The 23,170-nt window shown below is 42.7% G+C and overlaps 1 protein-coding gene across 7 annotated transcripts in view; it reads right to left on the bottom strand.

The window, feature by feature from the left end:
• Positions 1 to 23,170, bottom strand: part of GDAP2 (ganglioside induced differentiation associated protein 2) — a 43,480-nt gene that overhangs the window by 14,221 nt on the left and 6,089 nt on the right. For 4 of the 7 annotated variants that reach the window (XM_007067873.4, XM_027830077.3, XM_037910125.2 and 1 more), the window contains exons 3-9: positions 22,491 to 22,630; positions 17,717 to 17,870; positions 15,742 to 15,830; positions 12,075 to 12,151; positions 5,389 to 5,548; positions 3,036 to 3,186; positions 2,293 to 2,369 (exon numbers count right to left, since the gene is read on the bottom strand). In XM_007067873.4, coding sequence (XP_007067935.1) covers positions 2,293 to 2,369; positions 3,036 to 3,186; positions 5,389 to 5,548; positions 12,075 to 12,151; positions 15,742 to 15,830; positions 17,717 to 17,870; positions 22,491 to 22,630 — 848 coding nt within the window. The remainder of the gene's footprint in view (positions 1 to 2,292; positions 2,370 to 3,035; positions 3,187 to 5,388; positions 5,549 to 12,074; positions 12,152 to 15,741; positions 15,831 to 17,716; positions 17,871 to 22,490; positions 22,631 to 23,170) is intronic. The other 3 variants (XM_037910141.2, XM_037910146.2, XM_037910133.2) reach the window with 3 other exon arrangements.

The following is a 23,170-nucleotide window of genomic DNA, read 5'->3' on the forward strand; positions in this document are numbered from 1 at the left end:
ACTTTAATCAGTAGCTACTAGGACTGGTTTTTTTTTTTGGTAAGAAGAGTACACTTCTTTGTAGCTATAGGTGGAGGTTATTTGACCTTTTAAAGGAGTTTTACAGGTTAAATATCTGGTATGTGAGACATAATTGACTTAAGTCAATGACTGTACAGATTCAAAACCTCTAATAATGCTGCTAGCAAGAATGTTCCTGTACTTTGACAAGTGTAATAATTATATTTCATCTGCCACATCCCTACCAAATACTAACAGGGAATTATTGCTTCCTGCCCCCTAAAAATAACATTCATTCACTGAACCTGTCATCTCAACTCCCTCTTCTCAGTTTGTTGCTGCTGTTGCCCTCTGATCATTACCAGGAAGCTGATTTGGAGTGTACAATATAGGAAGGCTTTCAAGGCAGAACAAGAGGAATCCTTCTCTATAGTAATTAAGTGGACATATCTGTGATTCTTGGTTAATTGATCTAGATTTATGACATGGTATGGAAACCAGGCAAACCATACTGTCCCTAACTTTGCATGGGAAGATGGACTGGACTGCACAAGACTGGATGGTCTAAACCTTATTTCCCTTAGATTAAGCACAGTTCAAGTCCATTGGAGCTTTACTTGCTTACTTTAAATTTGTTCCTTACCCACCTTTCAACATCAAGTAGCACCGGGAACTCTGAATTCTGGGATTATCTCACACTCCCACCATCCCCTCACAGAATTAGTAACCACTAACCAGGACACTCATCTAACAAATACAGAGGGCCAGGAGCATGGTGACTGGAGCTAAAAAGCTGGAAAACAGGATATTGGCCTGCAAGGGACCTCCTGGGTCAGAGTCCAGTCCCCCTGATATCACAGCAACCCCATCATATAATCCTGTTTATAGATTTATCAAGTTCCATTTTAAAATCAGTTAGGTTGTTTGACCTCGCCACTCCTACTGGAAGACTGTTCCAGAACTCGCTCCTCTGATGATCAGGAACCTTCTAACTTCCAGTCCCAATTTATTCATGGCCAGCTTAAACCCATTTGTTAATGTGCCAATAATGTACATTAGTTTAAACAGCTCTCCTCCCTCTCGTGTTTTTCCACTGAGATATTTATACAGAGCAATCAGTTCCCCTTCTTGGCTTTTGTTCTGCTACACTAGGCAAGCCAAGGTCTTTGAGTCTCCTCTGCATTTCTCTGATCATCCTAGTAGCCCTTCTCTGCATTTGGTCCAGTCTGAATTCCTCTCTTAAACATGGTGACCAGAATTGTACACAGTATTCCAGATGAGGTCTTACCAATACTTTGTACAAATGGCATCAATACTTCTCCCTCTTTACTGGAAATACCTCACCTGATATATCGTAGGATCATACCTGCCCTTCTCATGGCTGCATTATATTGGTGGCTCAATCATCCTGTGATAACTAATACACCAGGGCTTTCTCCTCTACAGTTTTTTCCAACTGATGAGCCGCCCAGCTTATAGCAGAAATTCTTATTGGTCCCTCAGTGAATGACCTTGCACTTTGTAGTATTAAATTTCACCCCATTTCTATTGCTCTGGTCCTCAAGGTCATCCAATTCTTCCTGTATAATACTCCAACCCTCCTCTGCATTGATGAGGCCTTCCAACATGGTCATCAGCAAACTTCATTAGCACGTTCCTACCTTTTCTGACAAGATCACTATGAAAATAGTAATGAAGATTGGTCCCAAGATAAACCTTGAGGCTCTTCACTAGTAACTTCCCTCCAGACTGACAGTTCTCATTTCAGCATAACCTGTTGCCTTCTCCACTTCAGCTAGCTCTTTGCCCACCTTATATTTTTATATTAAGCCCTCATATTTTCCCTCTCAATTACTAATACTCCAATAAACACAGCAGATGCCAGCTCTTGAGCTCGGCTTTAGAGATCTTTGCATTCAGGAACCCACTTGAATTTGTAGATGCAGATTTTCTATGATGGATGTCAAATTACTTATGGTTAGAGCCTGTGTGGATACAGAATTTGTATCTGCATCCAATCCACAAACATGGTCCGCAGATATCCACAGATCTGTAGGGCTCTACTTATGGTCCCAGTTCATCACATCTCATTCTAGCTTCCATATGCCAGAAGTCTTGTTTGGCTGTAGCCTGCCTGGCACTGAAGTAGGACAGACTTTTTAATCTGTCATTAGATTAAAACACTTGCTCAGGCTTCATCCCATGAGCCTTCCTTCACACAAAGGTGAAAATAGCCATTCCTTTTCCTACTGGTGAGTCTATGAGAAACAGCCTTTGGGATCTTGAACTCACCTGTCTGATACAAGGCTTTGAGAGAAGCAACATCAGACAGGTCTTCAGCTCTTGCCTGACACAGCCAGCGATTGTAACTAGAAAAGTCAAACACACACATTGGGTCAGAGCGGTCTGTCTCTTTCATCTGTGTTAGAAAGCATGAAGATCAGCCTGGAAAAATCAGAGGAGCTGCATCTGCTACACTTAGTGTTATAGAACGGTCAACATTGCAATCTTTTGAGTAAGGAAGTTGCTTCCAAAGTGCTTCAATGGGGAGTGTTTGAAAATAAAGGAATATTGACTGTTGTCTAGTTATGTTGTTGGTTACTTTGCTCAAAATTCTCTTTCCTTCAACTTCAAAAGCATAGGAGGAAAAAGAGTTTATTAGGTGCCCAGGATTCAAAAGGGCATGAGTTGTGAAACAGGTGTGCCTGTTTTAGAAAGACAGACTAGGCTCAGTTACTGAAAGCTTTGATGGAACTGTGCCATCTAGTGGTAAACAGGCAGTACAACTGTTCCAATGTGTCTAGGTCAGAGGTCCCCAAAGCGTGGGGCGTCCCCACTGCAGCCCGGCTTTTGCTCCGCTTCCGCCCCTGGCCTCGGCTACTCCAGGGATCTAGAATGAAACTAGGCCTTGTCCATGCTTTCCTGCTAACAGATTGCAAGTTTGTGTGACGTGGAAAGAGGTCATTAAGGATCTTTCCCAGAGTCACAGGCCTAGCTAAGACATGCATATAGAGAAACAGGCAACATGTTCTCACTTTCTCTGATGCTGTTTCTGCAGTGCTGCCTCCGACAACTGTCCCTGAAGAATGAGGCGCCTCTGCTTATCAACATCTCCCTCCATGCGGGCAAATGCGTGGGAACCAATGAATGAAATATCTGCTTCCAGCCCCTCCTCATCCGAGTTATCTGCAATGGAAGCGTGGGTGAGGAAGCTGTAAGGAAGCCAGAGCTCAAACTACATACAAGAGAACCACAATAATGAACATGGGACTGTTTCATCATGACAATGCATCAAAAAGACACAACCAAGTCACAAGGTGACTGTAGCCACGACAAAAAAAAAATAAAATAAAAAAAAAAAAAGACACCATGTTATGATGCACAAATTTTCTGTGGTTCCATTTGGCAGGTCAATGACCTCTATTGAATTTAGCATGGAGTTGAGAACAAGGAACTCCTGAAACCTAATCTTAGCTCTGTTAGACTTAGTCTGCAACCTTGGGCAAAATCAATCCCACTTGCCCCTAGCCTCAACCAGTAGAATGATAACAATGAACTATTTCCAGTGTCACCCCAATGTTTAGAAAGTGTCTTGAAAATACGTTTGCTTTGTATATGCTAAAAGTATTTTCTCCAGCTCTTAAACTAGAGGTCAGCCTAGATAATAGCCTCCTTCTGGGCTTAGCATCTACAAATCTATAAACTGAATGCCATGGCGACTGCAGACATGCATCCTTGGAACAGATGGTTTGGCCTTGTCTACTCTAAGGGACAACAAAAAAAAAACAAACACAAACACAACACAAAACCAAAAACAAAACAAAAAAAAACAAACAGATCTGTAATTCACCACTAGGTGCAGCTCCACCTATGATAATGCTGGAAGCTGTATTATAGACAGGGCTTGGATGTTACCACCACATCACCTAACCCTGATCAGAGCAGACTTTCATGAGATGGTGGAAAAAATGCCTGAACTTAGGTGATTTCAAGAGAGAGACTGTTGAAGTTTCCAGCCCCTCCTCAACCCCTACCCTATCCATTTTAATTACTAGGAGAGCCGATTTCCCAGTCATCTCAGACTAGTGCAATGCATCAGAATGAGGGGCATTGGCAGGGTGGGAGGGAAAATCTGAGCATAGGCCTCTGGCTCATCCTTTTGCTCCTGTGTCAGCAGAGGTGGAGATAGTTGCTTAGACAGTTGGTTAGACCCAGAGACAGCCACATCCTATTCTTTGGACAGAAAAAGTGTGATGTTGAGAGGGGAAGAGGAATTCCCAGGACTTGGAGGACTCTGAAGGAGTGGGACGGAAAGGAACAAACAATTTTTTTTCTCAAAAGGTACGTACTTAGAGCAGACTTCCCACTCTTAGGCCCATGTTTCCAGAATATGACTCGAGGGAACTTTCAGAGGGAGAGAAGCTAACTATTTCCCTGCCTCAGCAGCTGGTGGTGCATGACTGACTCTGATGAGCAGTAATGACCAGTACTTGCCTCTAGTCAGAGGCTTGAGGGAAAAAGTGACAGAAGAAAAAGACAGTTCCTTTATCTGAGTCACTAAAGCAGTTTCTTGCTGCTCATTCAGGAGCCACGTCAAAAAGGACAGAGAACCTGGGGTGAGATGCAGAGAGCGGTCATGCTTCTGAGTGATCAGACTGAGTGAGAACATCTGATAAACTGTCCACAACCATCTGCAGCAGGAATGGGAGTCAACTCTACCTCATTACCCACCATTCAATGTCTCATCCCCATCAGGCTGTCTTGTTGCTAACTCAAACTCTATTTGTGTCCCTGACTTTTCTTTACCATTGTCAAACTTCACAAGCCTTCCACCCATCATCATCTCCACCTCCTCCTCTCCGACCTCTGACATCCAGGCTGCCGTCCTTTCCAATCCCTCCTTATGAAGAGCTTCCTCCACTGAACCTCTACCAACTTTGTTTCACAATGCTCATTTCCTCACGGACAGCCTCCTCATTGTCTTCTATCTGCACTGTTTTTCTGTGTGATGTATCAAACATAATTAAACCAAATTCCTTGGGGCAGGAACCATGTCTTGTGTATGTTTCAGCCAGACAGGACCTGCAAGGATTGTGTTTCTTTTTGCACAAGGTTCATCAGGCCCTTCCTACCATACAGAAAAGGTGGAAAGCTGTCTCTCCATCACATCCTCCAACCACCTCCCACATACAAAGGGAGAAAGCAGAAGTTACTGCTGTAGAATCCAGGCAGCTGCCTGAGCAGGACAGGCAGGGTAAAAATCTCATTCTGAAGATTCTCTCCATTGGGTACACTACATCTAAAATATGGGATTCATAATTCTCTGTGCATGCTCCCTGGTTTTCCTTGGCTTTTGTGCCAATATTTCAAGGTTGAATTATAACTCACCATCTGGAGCACCTGGTTTTTCGCTGATCCTGATCTGTCGCTCTGGTACTACTGGCTCCCCTTCTGAATTGCCAATATCTGCAGGAAGGCACGGTAAGGAATGACATTCTTCTTCCAATGACCTTGGAAAATACAGAGGCAGCAGCTTCTGGTAAGTGGCCTACAAATGACAGAAAGTTTGAGAAGGCCTTGCAGGCATCCCCATTCTTCAGAGACAGCTAGAAACTACTTTTCTATACAGCCACAGAAAAACCTGTAACTCTGTAAAGGGGGCAGGGGGATAATGGATCGCTCTCCTAGGTACTTTCAAGTCAGTTGCATTACTCTTCCTTTCTTCCACTGAGCTTTTGCCAAAGGATAAAAAGGAGTCAGCCTCAGCTTTACAGGGGTTTTAAATATATTCTGATTAACTCAAAAAATTGTGATTAATCGCACTGTTAAACGATAGAATACCAATTGAAATTTATGAAATATTTTGGATATTTTTTTACATTTTAATAGATATTGTATTCTGTGTTGTAAGTGAAATCAAAGTATAGATTTTCATTACAAATATTTGCACTGCAAAAATGATAAACAAAAGAAATAGTATTTTTCAATTCACCTCATACAAGTACTGTAGTGCAATCTCTTTGTTGTGAAAGTGCAACTTACAAATGTAGATTGTTTTGTTACATAATTGCACTCAAAAACAAAACAATGTAAAACTTCAGAGCCTACAAGTCCACTCAAGTCCTTGTTCAGCCAATCGCTAAAGACAAACAAGTTTGTTTATATTTACAAGAGCTAATGCTGTCCTCTTCTTATTTACAATGTCCCCTGAAAGTGAGAAGAGACATTCGCATGGCACTTTTGTAGCCGGCATTGCAAGATATTTACATGCTAGATATGCTAAACATGCATATGCCCCTTCGGCCACCATTCCAGAGGACATGTTTCCATGCTGATGACGCTTGTTAAAAAAATAATGCGTTAATTCAATTTATGACTGAACTCCTTGGGGGAGAACTGTATGTCCCCTGCTGTTTTACCCGCATTCTGCCATATTTTCCTTGTAATCAGGGCTTTGGAGTGAAGCCAGGAGCTGGAGCGCGGAGCAGTGGAGCTGCAGGTTTTTGCCTGGAGCTGGAGCGGAGCCGGAGCACAGAAAATCTTGACTGCTCTATGTTTTTTTCATTCTCAATCCAAAATGAATGATATTTAGCAAGAAAGTCCTAAAGGTGCCAGAAAGTTTCAGATTGTATAACAATTGATATTAACATCTACTTTACCGCTTTACGTAATGTCAGTTATTCTCACTTCGGCCAAAATCAAGATTTAATATACAGATACAAAATTACGAAGTTTTTTGGAGATATGTTTTATTAAAGAATCAGATAATTATCAGACATCCGGCAACACTGCAGACTGCTCCCATCCTTGTGCCAAGGTTAGGCGAGTACGTACTTGCGTAGATTAGACAGTCAGATTAGTATGTGTTGATAAAAAGAAAAGGAGTACTTGTGGCACCTTAGAGACTAACAAATTTATTTGAGCATAAGCTTTTGTGAGCTACAGCTCACTTCATCGGATGCATGTGCTGATACTTCTTTTGTAAGGGTTGATCAACGAGATGCGCTGAGTGCTGCAATTACGGAAAAGTGTGACGCAACATTTAAGAAATCACAAAACGGTATATTGCAAAAAAAATAATGTTTTTGTTTCTGGATATATTAAGATATCGCAAGAGATATTAACCACTTAAGCTCATTTCTCACACGGGCTCCCGTTACTGGTACATTTGTTCATTTGTACATGCTCCCGTATCACTCTGGTGGACTTATTTTATATGTCATCTGTTCAACGGTCTTTTGGTAGCGTTGTTTGTAATTTTAAATTTACTGAAAAAGTCACGTGCAGCAGGCATATAAATATACAGTAAACATTTTTGCATAAATTAGGAATGATTTTTGGGATATATTCAGAGTGATTGGAAAATGTCCAACACAACTTTGGGGGTGAATCCTTAGGTCATTTTAAGAAAAAACGTTTGTGAACACGTGTCATAAAATTCTTCCTAAGGGAGCGACAGTCCCTTCAAGGAAGTGATGAAAAGTTAATTTCTGATTAATATCTCAAAAACGCTTTAATATAAAGTAATGAAATTATGTCTGTGTCTTAGCGTTAGTATGTGCTACCATATTATATTATCCAAAATTATTTAAACCATAGGTTTCAGAGTAGCAGCCGTGTTAGTCTGTATTCGCAAAAAGAAAAGGAGTACTTGTGGCACCTTAGAGACTAACCAATTTATTTGAGCATAAGCTTTTGTGAGCTACAGCTCACTGTATTTTCCACTGAATGCATCCGATGAAGTGAGCTGTAGCTCACAAAAGCTTATGCTCAAATAAATTGGTTAGTCTCTAAGACGCCACAAGTCCTTTTTCTTTTTGCAGATTCAGACTAACACGGCTGCTACTCTGAAATCTGTTTCCCGTTAAAGTTTATTTCCAACTTTGTAACGTGTAGCCCGTTACTTCCCAACAATTAATGTTGTAGAACAGCAATAGCACGTACTAATGCTACGGCGCATACCAAATTTCATTGCTATATCTATATTAAAGCATTTTTGAGGTATTAATTAAAAACTTGGAAAATATTTCGAATATTTTTACTGCAAAATGTCATAAGAAAAACTAACCTGCAATTTATAAATAAAAATTTATATTAATTATGTATATTAAAAATACTTCTTACTTCATTAAAACTGCAAGAAACATGTTAAAATATACTTTAATAATAATTTTGTGTAAAAAGAAAATGTGATCATTTTTGTCCAGAAAATCCAAATAAATTCCAAGTACCTTAAGTGGTTAAGATATCACATTATTAAAAAAAATGTAATGCTTTTGTTCATTGCTTTCCAAAGATCATAACAAGAAACGTTTGGATGCGGTAGCAGCACAAGAAGATTTGGTCATGGCTTCAACAACAAAAAATAAATCAAATCTGCCCTCCATGATTGATAGCCGATATACAGAAAAGGATCAACACGATGTCTTTACCTTTGAATTTGAAAAGCCCAAATTTGGGCTTTTGGGAAAAGCAAAGAAGAAATCGGCAATGTGCAAGATGGAAAAGGAAGTGAATGGCGAGATCAAACCATGTAGCTTCAAGACAAACGAAGCAAGTGCCGTGAAAAGTTTCAACCTTTGGCGGCATGTAAAATGTAACCATCCTAAAAACTATGCGGCTACACTCTTCAGTTGGCCATCTGGGATGGACTGAACAAAGAACATGTGAAGAAATTACTGGCAAAAATTCGACAAGTCATTGTCAAACTACGAACCCCAAGTATTTGAAGTGTTCTGCTTGATCTACATGGGGTAACTCAATCATTGGATACTGTGACTCGCTGGGGTTCAACATTTGCCATGACTGATCGGCTTCTTGTTTTTCAATCTTACTGTTAACAAGTGGCTGCTGCTGGAACAAGAGAATTCAAGTTAACAAAAGCTGAACGGGACGAAGTGAAGAACCTGCGAGACCTCTTGGCAAAGCCAAACCAAAACAACTGTGAATCTTCAAGCTGTCGATGTAACCCCAGGAGTTTTAATGAAGGAATGGCGAAAACTGTCAAAATTCTTGCAAGAAAATGGTGGACAAATTGCAAAAGGAATTCTATCCTCCATGCAGAAACGCGAAGAGAAGCTCTTTGAGTTTATGTTGACCCACAGTATCAGATTCTTCTTACCTCAAGGGAAATACCAAAGGCAAAGGAAGGGCTCCTTGATAGTGCTCGACAACTAAAAACAAAATTGATTGCTACATTTGAACTTGGCGAAAGAGGTTGAAGAAAACAAAACACATCAAAAGGAGTCATCAACAATCGAATTTACGGTTTCGGAAAGTTCACATCTTTCAGAAATAGCAGGGTGTTCTCAAACTTCTGTCTCCACTCTGAATTTGTTTGAGCGTCCATCCCTAAGAAGTCTTAAACCATCACAGGGAAATGGAGATAATTCGAGCACCAATTCTTCAGAAGAGGATGCCTTTGAAAAGGAATTGGATAAATAAGAAAGACGCAAGGGAATTTCTGCGATTCAAAATTGTAATGAAGCATTATTTGAGAGAAACTTTCGGGAAGATTGTGAGGCAATGGAGTCTATTGGTAGGCTAAAAGTTAAGTGTTTTTGAGACCATTCACAGCTACCCACACCACATTCAGGCTCCCTTTAGAATTGCTTCGAGCATGCCAACAACTCAAGCTAGTGTAGGCAGTGCGGCAGGCTATGAAAGACAACTTGATTGCTGCAATAACTTTTTACAGAATGAATTATGAATGATTCTAGTTTGTATTATTGTGGATGACATTTAAATCGTTTTAAAAGTCTGAATAAAAATAATGTTTTTTCAAAATTACAGTATGTACTTTTTTATTTAGTTAAAAATTAATTTGAGTTGGAGCGCGTAGCGGAGTTGGAGCAGAGCTGGAGAAGTCACTATTGGTGCCGGAGTGGAGCTGGATTGGAGCAATTCAAAATTTGATTGCTCCAAATCCCTGCTTGTAATAGCAGTCTTGGATGATGACCCAGCACATGTTGTTCATTTTAAAAACACTTTCGCTGCAGATTTGACAAAATGCAAAGAAGGTACCAATGTGAGATTATTAAAGATAGCTATAGCACTCAACCCAAGGTTTAAGAATCTGAAGTGCCTTCCGAAATCTGGGAGGGATGACGTGTGGAGCATGCTTTCAGGAGTCTTATAAGAGCAACACTCTGAAGTGGAAACTACAGAACTCAAACCACCAAAAAAAAAAAAAAAAAATCAGCCTTCTGCTGGTGGCATCTGACTCAGATAATTAAAGTGAACATGCATCGGTCCGCACTGCTTTGGATTGTTATTGAGCAGAACCCATCATCAGCATGGATGCATGTCCTCTGGAATGGTGGTTGAAGCATGAATAGACATATGAATCTTTAACATATATGGCACATACATATCTTGCGACGCCGTCTACAACAGTGCCCTGAGAATGCCTGTTCTCACTTTCAAGTGGCATTGTAAACACGAAGCGGGCAGCATTAACTCCAGTTCTTATGTCAGGGCAGTCTTGTGCCTGGAGCATATTTCATTAAAGTTGTGTCTAGACTAGCATCTGGAGAAATGGACTTCCCTCCTGTGAGACAATACCATCACTGCAGGTCACCCCTTCAGTATATCTTTTCTGATATTATCAGCGTACACTTTCCCTCTCAATTCATTATTTCTAGTGATACCTTCCTAAAGAAATCTTCCTCCTTCTCTATTTAACTCCCTTCACATACTTCTAGATTGCTATACCTTTATAATCCTCTGATGCTTAACCAAAGCTTCGTGTTTAGTTTGATTCTTTCCTTTAAGTTATTATTGTTATCTATGTCTGTATTTCCACAGGTGAAAGCAAAACAGAGGAAACAGAAATATAGCAGGGTCTCAGGAGATAAGAAACTTGGTAAGGAGATAAAATAAGATTCACCTCGGGCAAATCTAAGCCAGCAAACATTAACTTGATTGGAAGGTAGGAACCCTGAAACCCTAAGTGTTGAGACTTGTTTGCAGGGGCAATCAAATATTGCCCAATCCCATGCCACATTGGCAACTGACCTAGAGAGGGGGCTGCCTTTAATTTACATCAACTGGGGTAGATTGCAGCCACCCCTTTTCTTGAAATAAAAAAAAAAGTCCGCAAGGATGACAGATCCTAACAAAGGCTGCTTGGATCAAGCTGAAGCACTGCACATCATGATCTGTCATTTCTGTAGACTGTACCTCTTTTAAAGAAGAGAGCACTTGCAGGCTATGTTTTGGCCACCCCAGGGCCAAGCAAGGGTAGAGAATGATCTCTGATAGAGAAATATGAGGGAAGGGACACATTGTTTTTTCCTTACTGATTAGCAGCTGAACTTGGAGAAAGTCTTTCCATTTAAAAGCCCAGATTGTTCTTAAGATAGTACAAGATATATTCCAGATCCCAGTGCCAAGAACACTGACTGGATTCGCTGTGTTATGCGCATATTAGTAGGAGGCGCTCTACACAGATACAGTGAGAAGACATGGAAGAATGTCAATACTCAAACTGCCAAAGGCTTTTTGTCTCGGAAACAGAACAATGGTTAGCTAATTTCCCCAGGAGTCAGGGTCAGAGTCAAGCTGGGATCAGAGACTAGAGATCAGAAATGTCTGAAACATCAGTTTTCTAGGTGTTTGTGGGAGAATCTGTGGGGATGCTAATCTGGGGAGCAGGGAGGATTTTTTAGCAGGAGGGAAGTAAGGTGGGAATTTTGAATGTAGTGACTTGCTCTGCCTTCTTACATCTGAAAACCATCTTGCATAAGTATCCCATCTAACCCAAGTCCCTCATGCCGGTGCCCAAGTGGTGGGTCGGGAACTTGTGACAAGTGGGGTGGCTTGAAGTGCATCTGCAGCTTTATGAATGTGAGCAGGAAGGACCTGGGACAGGTGCTTTTGGTGAAACACCTGGGAGGAGGCTGAAAGGGGATGCAAGGAACCAACAGTCATGATGAGAGAGAGATATAAAAACTTGAGGATGGGGAAACTGGTCTTCAGCTTCACAGTACAACATACGGAACAAGAGTCTACAATGCCCTAAGAATTAGAGCATACCTAAGAACTTTGGCAGGATGAACAATTGTGAGAAATACCTGTTCAAGCTCAGAGACTGCAAACACCACCTTCTCCAGGGTTTCCCCATGAATCTCCAGGAACCTTCTGACTGTTCCTGCAAGCAAGAGAATTAAATACATTGAGCAAACAGGGAGACAGATTTACAGTCTCAGCTACGATCAGGGACGCTCACTAGCTACAGGCAAATACGAAAGATGCTCCCCTCCTTCTGCAAGCGGGGGAAGGCCCCCACCCCACAGACAGGAACCTAATGGGTAGCTAAGAGCACTACACACAAAAAGACAGCTTGCTAGATATTAAGAATATCCATAGTGATAGAATCATAGATATCATAGAAATGTAGGGTGGGGAAGGATCTCGCAAAGTCATCAAGTCCAGCCCCCCATGCTGAGGCAGGACCACGTAAACCTAGACCATTCTGGACAGTTTTGTCCAAACTGTTTTTAAAAACCTCCAGTGATGGGCATTCCACCACATCCCTTGGAAGCCTATTTCAGAGCTGAACTACCCTTATAGTTAGAAAGATTTTCCTAATACTTAACATAAATCTCCCTTGCTGCAGATTAAGACTATGTCTCCACTAGCAACTGAATGACAAAACTTTTGTCTTTCAGAGGTGTTAAACCCGTCCCCCACCCCCCGAAAGACAAAAGTTTTGCCAATGACAAGTGCTGGTGTGAACAGCACTTTGTTGCCAGGAGCACTCTCCCGCGGACAAAGCTAACGCCGCTCATTGGGGGTGGAAGTTTTGTCCGCAGGAGAGCCGACAAACAGCGGCTACGCTGCGCGGCTTTTAGTGACACAGCTAAAAGTTGAATAGTGTAGACATAGCCTACGACTATTCCTTTTTGTCCTACCGTCAGTGGACATGGAGAGCAGCTGATCACAGTTTCTTTATAACAGCCTGAACATATCCGAAGACTCTTATAAGGCTCCCCCTCAGTCTTTTCTTCTCAAAACTAAACATGCCCAGTTTTTTAACCTTTCCTCATAGGTCAGGTTTTCTAATCCTTTTATCATTTTTGTTCTTCTCTTCGGGAGTGTCTCCAGTTTGTCCACATCTTCCCTGAAGCATGGTGTCCAGAGGTGAATACAGCACTCCAGCTGAGGCCACACCAGGGCTGAGTAGAATGGGACAATAACCTCCTGTGTCTTACATACGACACTCCTTTAATACACACCAGAATTATATTAGCCTACACACTGTTGACGCGGTCATTTCTTCCCTCATGGGATCTCTCAAAAGCTGTCCTTTTCTCTCAGCCCACTTGTCCATGCAGTGACTGCAGTAGCTCAGACAAAAACGTCTGGCTTCTCACCTCCTTCCTTCAAACAATCCACTGAAAGTCTTCTACTACAACCCTCTGACCATGTCACACTCATTCAAATCCCGTCACTGGTACAGTGTTCATCTAAATTCATGCTTCTGGAATTTACCTTCAAGGTTCTGCACAAATTTTGCTCCTGCTTAAAATTCTGCTCCCAGTTCTCTCTACTCCCTCTCCCACATCCTTTGTTCTGGTTAAGCCTCCCTCCTCTCCACATCTTTTGGATAGTATCCTTGTTCCATTCATCTTTGGATCTTCCGTTCTGCCACTCTTGCTGGGAACAATCTCCTCTTTAAATGCTGAATGACCACACTCTCTCCAACCAAATCCTTCTCTACACACATCTGCAAGACCCATCAACATTAATCAAGGTGCAAAAAAGCCAACATCTTATCATTTTGATAACAGACCCTCACCTGATGACAACTGTATTTTCTCTCATTTAGAATGCAAGTCTCTTGGGGCTGGGACCTTGTTACTTTCTAGGTATTGGACAGTGCACAATGGGGCACTCAACACAGGGCAAAAGATCTTCTCTCCATGCAAGCTTCCCTTTACAGTAAACCGGAAATGGGTATGAGAAACAAAAACATTGGCTCTAAAAGTAGGACAACAATCACAAGGTGTCAGCAACTGAACCTGTGGGCACATTGCCTGTAAACTGTAGAGGAGCCTGGCAAATTTCCTGAGAGAAGGAGTGGCAGAGATGTGAACCAGCAGCCCCGCCCATCAGCTCTCCGCTCCCCTAAGTTCCCTGTGTGGCAGCCGCCCAGCAGGCTATCAATATTGCAGGCAGTTCAGCTGTCCCTCCCCCCACTGCCTTGGAGCTGCTCCCGGGAGCCGCCTCCTTGCTGGGGCAGAGGGGGAGAAAGGAGAGAAGGGGGCTAATGTCAGGGTGTCCCCCTCCCCCCCACGTACCCCATCTCCATGGAGGGACACACGACAGGGCTCTGGATGGAGGGAGTTTCCTAGCAGCAGCTGCTATCTCAACTTGCTGATCTACTTAAGATAGTTTACTTAAGAGTGGGGTCAGCATACTTAAAGGGGCACAGGGCTGTAACCCTCTCTCTTACACAGGGTGTGTCTCTCTGTCTGCCATGCTGTCTCCCCTTTCTCCATTTGTGCTGCCTTGTAGAGTAACAACAACGGGTTAACCCCTGAGGGCTCAGCCAAGTGCTAGGTCATCATTTAGCAGTACGGCATTCTCTGGGAAATATCCCACCCTCTGACTTCACCACCTCAACCAAGCTTCACAATCCTCATCGCTGTGTACAGTATTAAATTGTTTGTTTAAAACTTATAGAGAGAGTGTGTGTGTATTTTTATATATATATATACATATATATATATAAATAAATAAATAAATAAATAAATAGTCTTGTCTGGTGAAAAAAATTTCCCTGGAACCTAACCCGCCCCTATTTACATTAATTCTTATGGGGAAATTGGATTTGCTTAACATCGTTCCACTTATAGTCGCATTTTTCAGGAACATAACTACAACATTAAGTGAGGAGTTACTGTATTTCCTCTCTCCTGCTTTCTTGGGCTATCCCAAGATGTGGTCAAGTTCCCATCAACACTAACAGGGGAAAACTGTTTTGTAACCAGTTCCCCAGATTGGGATGTCCTCGTGGTGCAGATGGGGCCCTTAGGCTGTGATCTTGTCAGCTCTCATCAGTTAGTCATTTGGACAGGAAGAAACTAAAGGCCAGCACTTCACAGAACATTGTTGGATTGTATGGATGTGCAGAGACTGAGAGCAGCAAGGAAGGGGTGTTACCAGTTTAGAGAACCAATTCCAAACAAATTAAATCAGTGAAGGACTTTTCAAGCAATAGCAGCAGTTTGGAGAAAAAGAGGATGCATTTCCAAACATTTCCTGACGTGAAATTTTCATGTAAATGGGTTAAACCACAGCAAAATCTCACAGGGGCCAATACTGCTGTGGTTGAACAGCACTGTCAGTCATAAAGCCACCTTCCTTTCGTAAGTCTCTCCCAGCTCCCCTTTTCACCTTGAAGGCTCTTCTCCATTCACAAGCCATCTGTTGGGTACATACAGCTAAAACAGGAAGATTTTCAAACACTGGGCGTTTCTACCTCTGGTAGAAATGCAGGCTCCTGGCAAAACAATGCTGACTGAAACACCTAGGCATTTGCTAGGTCTACACCTGCATATACATCTCTACTGACTTTGACCCAATGGAAGGCCCCACTACTGCCTCAACATCCTGCTGCTTAACACCCCAACCCCAAATGCTCCAACACCGTGCTTTTATTTAAGTCTAACGTGCACAACATGGGCTCCAGCTGGTGTAGTGTTAGGATGCAACAAACTTCCAAGACCTACTTACGCAGTGCTATGTGGGTTGCATCCTCCAAAGGGTAGCCTCTTTTCACAGAGTTTATGACACAGAATCCCACTGAGGACATTGCCTGCTCCCTGAAGTCAAGAGGAGAAAAGAAACCCAGGCATGAAAACAGAACTTCATATGGGAGTGAGCTATTGGCAGGAGGTATGGGGGAGGCAAGAAGCAGCTCAGTGGGCAGGATAAGCACTAGCACATCCCTCCTCTCTACTTGAGGAACCTCTTTTGGTTTGCAGCAGAGGGATTCCCAGCTTATGAGCCACAGGAGTTCACTAGGTGGAGAAGGCAGAGAAACACTACTTGCCCCCAACTTTCTCCAGATTTGTTCCTGAACATCCCTTCCCACTTGGACCACTTCCTCATATCTCAAACCAAGCTCCCGATAAGCCGCTCCCCCACCCAGTCTACTGGAAAACTGCTGTCTGCAGGTGGTCTCTTCCAGGAACAGAAGAGGAGACGCAGGGAATGGGTTCTTTGGAGTGCTGGCAGGCTGGCACTAGTTTTTCCATGTCTTATCCACTTAACTAGTCTCCTGTTTGCCAAAAAAGATTTCCACTGCTGCAAATCAGAGGAAACAACAGAGGGCTGGTGAAAACAGAGGGAAGGAAACCACGAGAGCATTCCCTCTTTCCTGTGGGGCCTGTTAGGTCTGCTGGAGGCTAGAATCCATGACAAATCTTAGGAAGCTTCTTGGGTCCTCCACACTGCCCTCTTGGTGGAATAATAATTGTTATTTTTGCACTGACAAGTGCTCTTAGTGATCAACTACATTGTCAGCCCTTTCCCTGTAGCAAGGGCAAGCTCAAAGACCTTTTTTTAAGAAGTGAAAAGTGCAGGTCTCCAACAACTGTTTAATATGCTATACCAAGATCAAAGCTGGTGACTGCCAACTTTACAAAGTCCAAAGTTAGTTACTTTCGAAAGGTGACTGCCACCTAACGCCATCTAGCAAACTAAGTTTTGTTGTTTTCCTGCTTTGCTACTTAATACCAAAATCCATCCCTCACCCCAGTAATAGAAAAATTAAGTCTTTCTTGAACTCTATTTTCAGGGTGTCATAACTCAGAAACCTCTTGTCCAAATCACTTCAAAGTTTGCAGGAAAGTTCTCCTCAGGCCCAGACCTAGCTACCAGTTTTAAGGCACATAAAACTATAGATTTGAGAAGATTGGGGGATTCTGGAAAAAAGTGGCCTTATTATGGAAACTCAGGTGTAAACTTGACTATGAAGCAACTATCATTGCACTGTAACAAACAGATCTTCAAATATCTAGAAAAGTTGTTTTCCCTCTCTCCCGAGAAACCACAAAGCTCCATTGATAAAAAAGGTAAAAGCCATAAACTAATCATTTATGGATTTAGAAACACCCTGATTCACAGAGTGAAGATTTTATAGGATTTTCTGCAAGGTATAAGTAACACCATAAAAAGGAAGTGCTTCTTCACATTGTAATCACTTATCACTACAGGAGGCTTAGAGGCACATATTGGACTGAATTATATAATTGGTAATGCCATCATGCGTAGCATACTTGCTAAGACATGCATACTTGCATCTCAGACTTCAGGGGATCAGCTGTTCACCACAGGAGTCAGAATGGATCCTCCCGTCTCCAAACATACAGCATTACGTTCCTGGCCTTCTGCACTGTTTGGAAGGTGGAGTGGGAAGAGAAATCTGCCTTTCCCCTGGGCAATCAGTATCATCTTGGCCAGGCTGGGATATACTGCCTGATTATCTGATACAACAAAGTCAATTATGCTTGTGTATTCTCCCTTTAAAATGACAACTCACGCTCCCGGAGCGCATAAGTGAGGGAGCAGAGTGGTCCCAGACTTTGTCCAGGTCTGAGACTGTTGATGGGCGTTCATACCCACCTGGACTCTGCCCACATCAGGTAACCCAGAAGCAGCATGTATTATGAGTAACAGAGCCTGGCCCAAATTGCCATGTGCTTACTTTGCAAGCTGTAGGACATTGCGGTAGCAGCTATACAGGGAGCTCTCGGCTGCTGTGCGATATCTGCTCTTGTATTTGGGTCCCACAGTGTGAATAATGAATCGTGCAGCCAGGTTAAATCCTTTAGTCAGTTTTGCCTCCCCCGTCCGGCATCCTAAAGAAACATACAAAGGATAAGACACCTAAGTCTTGGTAGGGCAGGGAGTAAAGCACCTCACTTCCTTTCATCCCCACACCAAACCCCACCTTGCAGCAACTCACTTCCCCCTCATTAGTTCCTGCACCACAAGATGGCAAGCTGCTACAGCAGCACTCAGCCAGCCCGGGGACATGCGGTGAGCTGTACCATCTCCAGTCTGCTTCTCAGAAGCTGAGCATTCACGGAGTAGAACAGAAGCACCAAGTCACTGGAGAGGCTGTGTACTTGACTGCAGCTCCCCGCGCTCCCCCTCCCCCACCACACAAAAGCAGTATACTAACTTGGTGAGACAGTTGCAGTAGGAACGTGTTATGCAGACAAACACAAACTCGGCTCTTCTGAAAGGCTTTGGTTTTGGGAGACTCTGCTGTTCGATTAAATTTCTTGGTATAGGAGATGGACATGGTCCTTTTAATCAGCCAACTTGTGGTTGGCAGAGCTTTTAGAGATGGACAAGCCATAACGCCATGTTTCTCCACATCACATTGGAGCACAGTTGTGCCTTGTGGTTTGTTCCACAAGATTTTCATCTGCCCAGTTTTTAATGTCTCCAGGGATGCCTAACAGATCTCACTGTCCAGAAAGGTTTCTGGGTATTCTGTCTACATTTTCTATTGTTCTATTTCATTCCTTTCCTCTTGGACAACTTGTCTCCGACAGACAGCGAAGTGTTTCCTCACATACATGTAGCCTTCTGGGAACCATTTTCCCCCCCTCACATACTGGTAGCCTTCTGGGGATCATTAATAAGCATCTATTTCACAACCAGTAGTACACTATGCACTTTGCAGAGAGTGATCTGGGCTCAAATCTATTCCACTGGACCAAACTTCTTGCATCTTTAGGGCAAGATAGAAAAGCGAATGTACTAGCCAGGAGCTACAAGATGTTTTTTCCTCAAGTCTCCCCTTAAGAGAGAGAAATACTCTCAGAATCCACCTGCACAAGACTGGCTTAAACTATTCCAGCCCCACTTAAGGAGAGGAATTTACTCACATTGGTGACAGAGTTATATTAGATATGCATCTTATGATTTTTTAAAACAAACTTTGTATTGTGAATAATCTAAGCACTATACCCAGATGCACAGACACTCTCTTGTTTAATAAAAAAAAATAAAAAAATTATGTAGTACACAGGTTAACATTAGCTTTAATATAATTTTTAAATCTGTTTTGTGCAACTCTAAGAGTATTTCCTGTGTTCTGCACCACAGAACTGAGAAGGAGCATTTGCTCTGTCTCAAAAACAGTCCCAGCCCACTCCCAGCTGCTCCTTCCCTCACCCCTTGTTGAGTGCTGAAAACACTGAGTAGGGTGATTGCTGCTCCTCCTGGCTCTCAATACAACAAGATGGAAACCAGTAGCAGAATAGGGAGGTCTACTCTACTACTACTCTACTCCAGGTTAGAAAATGGAACAACTTCAAGAGGAGAGATTAAGGGAGATCCACATCAGAATATCCATATCCCAGAGTTTAGAACACTCTGCTGAGAGGCAGCAGATCCTGACTAAAATTCTCTTCTTATCAGGCAGAGGGGAGACTTGAACCAGGGTCTCCCACCCTCTGGGTGAGTACCCTAACCACGGGGCTGAAGGTTATAAGGGAGTTCCTCCTCCTGCCCGTTTTGTGTGGAGCTATGAGGCCTCTGTACCATGCCAACTTGATTGGGCCCCACACTTGTGTTATGTGGAGGAGCACCTATCTTCCCGTGATTCATGTATTGCATGGGGTCTTAGGCAACAGAGAGGCACCCAAATGCCTAGAATGAGGCAGCAGTCTGCATGCCCAGAGAAAGAAACACGTGCCTAGAGAATTTTTACTGCAATAATTTAGGCACTGAGGAAGTTTAGGCACCTACAGGGTTAGGTGGCAGCCAAGTGGGAGTTTGGTGGATCTCAATGTTGCCTAAAAACAGGACTTAGGCACTTAAGTACCTTTGTGAATCCCACCAGAAGTCTCTATTTTTCCCCTCATTGTTCTAGACCAGGGGTTCTCAAACATTTTAATGGGGTTGCCACGGCTGGTGTTAGACTTGCTGGGGCCTAGGCTGAAGCCAAAGCCCGAGTCCCATCAACCAGGGCCGAAGCCCCTGGGCTTCAGCTTTTCCCCTTCCTCCTGGAGCAGAGGGGCTGGGGTGGGCTTTGGATTCGGTCCCCCATCCTGGGATCATGTAGTAAGTTTTGTTGTCAGAAGGGGGGGCTCACGGTGCAATGAAGTTTGCGAACCACTGTTTTAGACTCATCCAGGATGCGAGCAGTTTGATGGGGTGAGCAGAAGCAGCCCAGGGAAGAGATATTCTTCCCCAAACATTTTTCCTGTGCAAAACTTTTGAAGCAAGCATCTTTATTTAAGGACAAAAACATACAAAGAAATCATAAAACAATAAAAAGATCTAAACGTGTACTTAAGCTTATCAGCAGGACCCCATCAGCCCTCATGGGAGTCCCTGATGGGTTCCAAAGCCTTTCAAATCCTTCTCCAAGGCTTTGCTTCTTTTGGTTATCAAATCACGCCAGTTTGTAGCTCAAGAAGTTCCCTTTCAGTCAGTTCATACTCGGTCTTTCTACCAAAAAACGCTCTTTGTTCCCAAGCCTCCTGGAACAGGTAAAACCACTTACTGTCCCCCTGTCCACCTTGGGTAAGACTTTAAAGGTTGGGTATCTGCATAGCCAACCTTGGGATTTTGCATATTAATCACCTCTTAGTGATTCTCGATTCTACAGGGAATCCACTTAGCAAGCCAGAAACACAAATACATATAATGCTTATTGATACAAAGGTCTGAACATTGTGGCCCATCACAAAATAATAGTCTGAAGATTTTCATGATTTCAAGGGCTGGCTCAAATAAACAGATAAGAATACGAACGTTAAACACGGTAGTCTCAAGACCTGCCTGTGTTTGTCATATCTGTCACAAGTATTACCCCTACTTTACAAATCAGGAGCAAGGCACAGTGGCAAAGTGAGTTGCCCAAGGTAACAGTAACCAGGTGGCAAAATCAGTAACAGAGCCAAGATCTCATTTTACCCAGTCATTGGTCTAGACCTTAGACCATCCTCTCCCAAACTTTAGATGGAAGACTCAGATTTTTCCATCTAAAGAATGTTATGGAGAGAAACAGAGCCTTCTAATAGAGCCTTACAGCATTTGGAAGACTGTTACTGTACTGCCGTCTAAGATGCAGTAGACTAAGATGATAAACTGACAGCAATTCCTCTAGAAATCTGAGCCCCTCCCTGAAGTATTTCTGGGTTAGAGGAAGCTGAACAGACTGTTCCCAGGGACATAGGAGTCAGCTGAGCCATAAAGAAAGCACTTGGTGCCTCCAGGCTTGAGCAGAAGCAGCGTATCACATGGTTTAAGCATGACTCTTTCTCAGGGCTTAGAGAAAGTGGATACAAATGGGTGGGAAGAAGATGTGACAGATAGTGAAACATCCCGCAATATCTTTGGGAGATCATACTGTATTTAAGTGAATGAATGGTTTATATATCATTGTGGGCCAGGGACTGCATGCACTCTATGGGGGAAAGCGTTACCACAGCTCCTCCAGGAAGGAAACCAGTAGGGGATGATGAAGGCAAATCACTCAGGTTATAACACCTCCGGAAAGGTACCACCTTCTGAGGTTCATATACCCTGGTTCAAACTGGGACCACCAGAAAAAGAAAGGACTTTTGGATAAATAGCCCTGAGCTTGATCTGGCTCCTGATCTAAAGACTGACATGAACTTGCAAGAACAGGGAAAACCTCGTTCTGGGGGTTGAAGGACTTACATCTTCCAGTCTAACTTGGTTAGATTGTGCAAGGTGCTCAAATACTAGATAGGTGATACAGAAGTATCCAGATAAAGAAAAATCCATAATTCAAAGAATATTTCTCTCTAGAAAAGCAAAATTGCCAGCCTTCCAATAGGGCTCTTCTTACAATATTATTAAACTGGCTTATGGAACTATTTTTGAATCAGTACAGGGAAAAATGAAAACTGACTAAGAGGTCGCTCTGAGGCTCTATTTTATCATGCAGGGCAGCAACACTTTACCCATTACTAGACATTGGTTCCTAAAAGATTAGGTTGCATGGCTGCAGGCTAGCAGCTTGTACAGAACTTACTCAACATGAATTCTTGTTGAGTTTGGATTTCTGTTGGGGTGAACTGCAAGACTCTCCAAGCATCTCCTTAAAAAGGGGCAGTACAGCAAAATTAGTATTCATACAAGTTCAGTCTCTACAGCAAGAACTTTTATAACTGCTCTTTTAGATAACTTCCAACTTCAATCTGCTTCAGTTAACTAAGGGGACGACTGTGTCATAGTCTGAAAGTAAGAGCTCAGCAACTTGAACGGCTTGCCAGAAGCTTCTAGGGGGGTCTGTATTCTGAATTACAAATGGAGGAATTGTCTACCATAGGGGGAAAGTTTTGGCCAGACCATGTTTCACATTAAAACCAGGTCAAGGAAATAAAGCCAAGTGTCTTTTCTGCACCTTCCTTGCCTTCAAACCCAGATATTTCTGCTATGTGCTACATGGTGGCAGCTGCATTGCTGTAGAGCAGGATTCTCCTTACCTTTGAGTTTCTGGAGCTCATCCCTCAGGTTGGGGCCGGCATGCAAGAAGATGCTCTCAGATACCGCGTTCTTATCTGTGAGAGATTCATTGCTGGTGTTTACTATGGCTGTGCAGTTCAATAATGCTACATTTCCTTTCCTGAGGAAACAAAGCCATTGAGTGCAGGTTAGATACACGAATTTGGCACCATAGAAGAAGTGCTTCTTTACTGCAAGGTTATTCTTGCCTTGCTTCATGATACACTGTACTCCTCTATCTCACCCTGCTCGTGAGATATGTTCCATAAACAGAAGCTTAGTTTAGAAGAAATTAAGGTTGGTAAAACACTGCATTCTCACAATGAAATCTTAAACAATGAAAAGTCAAGTTTCAAGGGAATTTCTTAACCATACCCTAATGCCCACGCACCACATATCCACAGACTCAGAATCTTCACAGTGAACTTCACTCTACCTTCAACTAGTATGGAGACAGACTACAGGCAACCCAAAATTCTCCCTCACAGTACAACCTTAATTGCAAATTCATGCTTCCCCAATAAACAACACACTGTTCACTTAAGCAGTGAGCTGTAAAGAAGTTCAATATTAAACTGTGAGGGAGATTAATGTATTGTGTGTAGCATGTTTGATCATCATGTGGAGGTAGAAGTAAAGTTCCTTGCAATGATGTGGAGTC

This window comes from Chelonia mydas, chromosome 1 (assembly GCF_015237465.2).
Source record: "Chelonia mydas isolate rCheMyd1 chromosome 1, rCheMyd1.pri.v2, whole genome shotgun sequence".
Lineage (NCBI taxonomy): Eukaryota > Metazoa > Chordata > Testudines > Cheloniidae > Chelonia > Chelonia mydas.